At 37.5% G+C, this 7,252-nt stretch overlaps 1 protein-coding gene across 1 annotated transcript; it reads left to right on the top strand.

Annotated features, from left to right (window-relative positions):
* Positions 1-213: 213 nt before the first annotated feature.
* Smp_098250 (hypothetical protein) lies at positions 214-3,234 on the top strand (the record flags this gene model as incomplete). The annotated part of the gene is made up of 4 exons (XM_018791443.1): positions 214-220; positions 796-863; positions 1,548-1,623; positions 2,924-3,234. The coding sequence occupies 4 exons, from the start codon at positions 214-216 to the stop codon at positions 3,232-3,234; spliced, it is 462 nt and encodes a 153-aa protein (XP_018647324.1).
* Between the last annotated feature and the right edge of the window lie 4,018 nt (positions 3,235-7,252).

Genomic DNA, 7,252 nt, shown 5'->3' with positions numbered 1-7,252 from the left:
ACAAACTCATATAGGTTTTGAAATGATGGATGTCTTTAAGATTCACCATTCTATAAAGAAAAAAATTGAGATGATGAACTGATCTAAGTTGGATAACCATTGAAAATAACAAAGCGCCATACATTTGTTCCGTCCTAGTATGGGACTCCTCATTTATACATGGCCGCAGCCCCGACACTGTAGATCTAACCCACAACCTTCAACCTCTTCTGAATGGGAGGTTCGTAATAAGATTGTTTACGTATATAAAATCTTTATGATTTCACTATTGAAGTGGTATATGATCTTCTGTGTAATTTTTAAAGTTATATAGGTAGATGGATAATTGCTGGCAGTGAAATCCAGTTTGACGTGCGTTTCGTTCTATTTGAGACTCGTCAGCTGGATTTACCTGCATCCCAGAGTTGATGTTCACTCTGGGACTCGAACCCAGTACCGTTCAATTCAAACGCTATCACGTTATCCACCTAGGTACTGAGTCCTGGTACATATATAAAGTATAACCACTCCCAAGAATATGAAGTTTAAATCACTGATGCACAAATTCCATTTTCAATTTATACATAACCTAAACACTACCTGGAATAATAACACAGTAGTCTGTAAGCAAGCAAGGATACTTTGTACAATAAAATAATAAAATAGTTGCTGTGGTGACTAGGTATTCCGAAACTCAGATGTCGAACTAACTTAATTATCTAGATTATAACCTCCTCATAGAAATGAAGTCTACCATTGAATGAATTCGAGACAGGCAGTTCCTTACCACTTATAACGACTTTTTTTCTTTTACAGCTCATAACAATAATGATGGTAATGATCAAGATATTAAAGAAGATCTTTTGAAAAATGTCAAAATACAAGTAAGTCATCTGTTTGTTATTTGACTTTACTTTAAAAACTACCTAATTTCATCATTCAATATGAGTTTTGGCTTGTTGATCAGATTTTAATCGTCAAAATGATATTATTTCTAGTATAGGGTTGTAGAGATTGTTAAGTTTTGTTTGAGATCATGATCGATCAATCTCAGATCACCATTGAAGACTTGGAAGCACTGGACTGTTGTTTCGTCCTAGTATGGGACTCTTCAACAGTGCACACCTGAAACCCCACACATGGGATTCGAACCCAGGACCTTCGGCCTCGCTAAAACGATACATTGAATACATTATTTGCACATCTTCCTTGAATTGCCTCTTACTGGTTCCATCGTTCTTCCATTGCTGTTGCTACTTGGATTGCTTTTACTTTTCTTTCACATCTCATTTTCCTCTTCTGTTCTTAAGAATCATACTTCCTATTCTTGATACATACTACTTACATCTATCCGTATAAGTAATATACACTATACTACTACTACTACTACTACTAAAGAATGGTGAAAGTATTCAGATAGATCAGCTGATGGAAACTTGTTGATAAGTTAATAATCTAATTCTCAATAACATGTGACAGTAAACTTATTTTAATATATTGTAAATCATTAAATAAAAAAGTTTGGTGTTATTTCTCAATGTGTTATTCTTCTTTTATGTAATTTGAAGGTAAAAATGCTTATGGAAGAAACTGTTATCCGTGGTTATGTTCATGAAGATAGTGAAACAATCGGTAAACTTTGTTGTAAGTCATCGCACGTTACTCCTGTATTTGCTATTAATTTATGTATTAATTTAGAGATTTATTTATTTATTTATTTAAACACATAAATATTGGTACAAGAGGACACCAGACATATATGCGCCGCACAAATCTTATCCGATTTTTGTGGGGGCTGTGATACTGCCAAGGTGCCCAGACTGAAGCAGGTGGTTTTCTGACGGGGCTACAACCGGAGCCTTTGGCTTCAAAGTATGACCCACAAGGAGGTGGAGCATCGTGAGTAGATGCATTCCCATGGTAGCCCGTGACTAACGATTGATTCATACGCCCGATATAGTCGAACTCCACTGATCAAAGCTTCTTATTAGAACACCAAAAACTGCATATTGAAAATAGTCACTAGTGAGCAAACGATTATCATCAGTATAAGGTGTAATGAAAATTACAGAATTTTCATGAATGCACACTGTCAAATAGCTATTCAATGCTTCCAGGTTTTAATAAGTGACGTTATTGGATAATGAATACAGTGATCTTCAGTGCTGTTAGAGATATGAGGGCAGTTATCACTTCCCGGTTGCCCATACCATTGAACTGTTCTTATAGAGGTACCTGAAAAGAAAATTGGATTAGAAGGGGTCTTAGTGACCTGAGAGCGTGACCGCAGTGCCCAAGAGACAACTGCTTGAGGCTGGTCACACACGACATTTTGGTGGGTGATTTTTGTGTTAGCTCTGTACTTGTTGGGACCTTGTCGCCGGAGACGGATATCCACGGGATGAGGTGAGGTGTGCATTTTTAGAGTCGACCTTTTCTAACCCCACCCCTCCTTGTGGGAAGGCAGCATCGCTGTTATGCTGGTTGTCTGAAAGAAACACCCTACTGCTGTCACACCTTTGTACAATCGGCAGTACGACTTCGCCTTCGGACCTTGGGTTTGCTGCTCTTAGTCTTACCGCTCTTCAACCGATCTGCCTGGCATAGTAGGACCTTGAGGAACAATTGTTCCAGCCAGTATATCTCCATTGATTCATCACGATAGGCAAGCCCGACCACCACGCCAAGGTAGCAGCAACCAAAACGTGGCATCAGAGCATGAAGTCACTAACTTCTAGTCTGAGCCATGTTGGTAGATTCAGACTACTTGGTTGGGGTCCGCGTGACTATCGTTGTAGCTGACTGACTGACTGACTTATTGGGATAAGTTCGTAATTTCAATAGCTATATAGATTCTTTGATCTCTACAAAACTCTATTCTATTATAAAGAGTATATATTATTGTAATGTAATTTATTTCCATGATATTCTATTTGTACTTTAGCATCTGTTGAATCAGTACTTCTTTATGGAATACGTCGTAATATATTCACTTGGATAGAAGAAGTATCTACTTATAGTTTATGTCAAAAGATAGCAAAATTATGTCCAGAAGTACAACATACATTAAATCGTATAGATTACTATAAACAAATGATTATTAAAAAACGTAATGATTCAGATCTAAAAAGGAATATCTCCCCATTACGTAATAAACCAAATAAGCCATTATTAATATCAAATGAGAAATTAACACCTTCAATGAATTTTACATTTTGGTCAAATGAGAAACGAATGAATCTATTAAATGGGTAAATTATTTCAATAATCAATATTTTATTTTTGATAATGATATCATCTTATAGTTGATGTTCATTTGTAGGAATCGAACCCAGTACCGTTCGGATTCATCTTTGCATATAATGAATGTGAATGAAAGGGCTATATCGAGTTGATACGCACAGGATGCACATATGCTAATAAGAGACGACCCCAAAATACCCGGGTACGACCGAGAGAGGAGAGAATCCGCTCTCCATCTCCAAATGCTCTCACATGGCCAAGCTTATATAGCCTCTACCAGCGAAGTCCTACTCACTGCCTTATCACATCATGGGTGTTGTTTACGAAATTGAGAGGACGAAAAGCGAATCTTTGGCGCTTTAACTAGGTTAGTGGACACGCAGAGTCCACCTAAGGGAGTTGGAAAACCCTGATTTCAAACTATGGTGCACATGGTCTCCAGTATCCTGAGGGAACAAATGGCGTCTGAATCAATCGTTGGTCACTGGCCACCATGGGACTGCAACTCCTTACGATATTCCACTGCCTTATGGATCATACTTTTAGGTCGAAGGCTCCGGGTGTGGCTGTTTAAGAAAACTAACTGCTTCGGTCTGTGCACCCGAGCAGTATCATAGCCTTCACTCAATTTAGTGCCCCTTTGTACCAATATTTATGTGTTTAAATAAATAAATAAATAAATTATAGAGACTGATCAATTGTAGTCCTAAATAACAATGGGAAGATTCAACCTAACAGTACTATGTGAATTTAAACTTCACCTCATTGCACAAGCGAGTGGCTATCAGGACTCAGTAACTAAGTGGATAACGTGGTGGCGTTTGAAGCGAACGGTACTGGGTTCAAGTCCTAGAGTGAATATCCACTTTTAAGATGCAGATACATCCAGCTGACAAGTCCCAAATAGGACGAAACGCGTGTCCTAGATTCCACTGCTAGCCACTATTCATCTTTGCCTATAATGTATTATATTGTTTATTAGTTTAAATGAATAAAGTCAAGACATTTTGAATATGAAGACTACATTTATCATTATATGTTGATGCCAATAAATGCATTAAAACATACAGTTGACTGAAGATAAATAAGTAGATCATTTGGTTAGAAGTTGTTAGCCTCTCTCTCTATCTGTATATGTCGTTTTTTTTACTACAGCCAAATGTTTTGAGTTCATCTCCAAATGAGGTTCTTGATGAGTATTACATACTTACTTAATTACGCATGTTACCCCTCGTCAAGGAGCATAGACCAACCACCAGCACTCTCCCTCCAACTCTGTCCTGGGAAATCCTTTCCAGTTCTTTCCAGTTGCTATTCATCCTTTTCATGTTTGCTTCCAATTCTCGATGTAGCATGTTTTTTGGCTTTCCTGTTTTCCGTTTCCCTTCAACATTCCAAGTCTTGATGTGTATTACTGACAAGTAATTAAATTAGGATGAAATAATTGTTTAATGTCTCCTCCCTGATTTTTCAAACTATTCAAACTGTTATTATTTTGTGATGATTTGTTAAATTATAGAAAGGAAGTAATTACTTATCTATTGGTTAGAATACTAGAATCTCGTAATTCTATCAGTTTTATGTTTACTAGATTAAAGCAAATGATAATTATCAGTATAAGGTACTCACTGAAGACAATGATGGACGGTCGAACAATATCATAGATTGGTTGGTGTTAGATATTAACACCTTTGGATGCCGGTTCAGTGGTCTAGTGGTTAAGTGTTCTCGAGCGGGACCGAAGGTCCTGGGTTCGAGTCGCGCGTATGGAAGCGTGAGTGCTCATAACTGACGAGTCTCATATTAGGATGAAATGGCCGTCCAGTACTTCAAGGTTATCAATGGTGGTTTAATATTGATTCTGTGAGGACGGTCCACGGGTGAACTTGAGGAAGCTCTAAGAAGCTCAGGAAGAGCCGAAGATATTCCATCCAATCAGCTTTGGGAAGAATATCTCCGAACCACTAGGTGTAGCTTTCCTATTGTACAAATGCTAATAACTCCTGTTTTGTACCATAATTGACACTGTATTGGGAATAACATTCCTTCCACTTGTCTTCTATCTTCTTTTTTGCTACTTGGAAAGGTTCTAGCGTTCGAGCACTCAAGTTATACGCGGCATACTAAGAGTATAAGTTCGAGATATAACAGATTCATTAATAATATCAATTCAAACTCAACAATCTCCACAACCCTATACTGAAAAATCCCCATCACCAGATAGCACTAGAGAAGCAACTTTTCAAGTTAAATGACTTCGAGATTTAACGATTATAACTGTTACTATTAAACTATCAATTTCCGAAACAATCCATATCCAATTAATTACCCGAAACTAATTTCACCATTTGAATTCCCACCTTTCCATTAAATCCCCCCACCCCCCCAAAAAAAATCATAATTAGATTCATTATGTTTAATGGTATATTTCCGGTTGTAAAATTGTTAATTATTGAATTATTTTTTTTTATAATCTCTAACTTAAAACTAGTTAGAAACAAAGTAGTAGTTCATTGGACTTAATCTCCAATCAATTACGTAATATGATTACATATTCATATATATATATACATACATATTGATTATTGTTATTTAATTAGTATTGTTTGTTTGGATCTTCCCATTGATGTTTGTAGGACTGCAACTGATCAGTCTCTTATTAGCATATGTGCATACTGTGCGTATTGCCTCGATATAGCCTAAATTCACAAGCATTATAAGCAAAGATGGATAGTGGCTAACAGTGGAATCCAGTTTGACGCGCGTCTCATCCTATTTAGGACTGGGTTCGAGTCCCAGAGTGAACATCAACTCTGAGATGCAAGTACATCCAGCTGACAAGTCCCAAAAATAGGACGAAACGCGCATCCTGGATTCCTCTGCTAGCCCTTTCCATCTTTGCTTACGACGATTATTGTTATTATTTTTTGTTAAATTAGTAGGTTAAATTACTTTCTATTATATAATAAGAATACCATTGTGGATTTTTTTGAAAGGAAGTTATATGACGACTGGTAAAAGACATAACATAATCTTTGAAGTGTTCCAAATTCAAGTTTTAGAGAAATAGAATACTGAGCAAGTATCCAACGGTGTTAATGTATAGTTTCAACCAATCTAGAACCATCTTCTATTGTCTTCAGTGGGTAACTGCCTCATATGAGACACGGATTAGCTCAGTTGGTTAAGGCATCTTACTAGAACTCCAAGAATTATTTCTCGAAGCTAGTCACTAGTGAGCATGTAGACCATCAACTTTGATGATCTATGTCGAATGATTGGAGGCCTACTTGAGTTAGACGGAAACGGTGTAACCAATAAGCTAATTCGAAGTCACACCTCGCGATCAGCACCTTACGTGGATTGCCCCATTGACGTATCAAGGGAACATGGATGCTCTGAAGACTGCATAACACAAAAGACGTTATTACAGTTAAAGTAGATACAAGCGAAAGTACAACCACTGCTGCATGGGCCAGTTCATGGCGTATGATTAACTGATGCGCGTTGATTGTCCTTGACCTTGACGGGGATCGATGATCTGTTCGATATTTAGTGACCCGACTGCCGGATGATTTGGCTAGGGTTCAGTGACATTTCACTGGCCCTACAAGCACATGGTAATTAAGAGTATGAGGTTGTGGAGATTGTTGAGTTTTTGATTGAGATCATGAATTGATCAATGTTAGAACACCATTGAAAACCTGGAAGCACTGGACAACCGAAGGTCCTGGATTCAAGTCTCGCATGTGGGATCGTGGATAAACACCGCTGAGGAGTCCCTTACAAGGACGAAACGACTTTCCAATCCCTCTAGGTTTTCAATAGTGGTCTAACATGGATCCATTCATAATCTCAATCCAAACTTAACAATCTCCATAACCCCATACTGAGAAGTAGATTAGTTTGTAGCTTTCGAGAATTCCGAAGGGAATTGTTTGTTCTAATTCATAATACAGATGGAAACACTGTACAGTGGGTGCTCTTACCATTATTCTTTTACATTATTCATATGAGTATTTTCAGTTAA

Source organism: Schistosoma mansoni (assembly GCF_000237925.1).
Source record: "Schistosoma mansoni, WGS project CABG00000000 data, supercontig 0230, strain Puerto Rico, whole genome shotgun sequence".
NCBI classification, from domain to species: Eukaryota; Metazoa; Platyhelminthes; class Trematoda; order Strigeidida; family Schistosomatidae; genus Schistosoma; species Schistosoma mansoni.
Note: the sequence above shows the minus strand (reverse complement) of the source record. Positions and strands in the feature narration are given on the sequence as shown.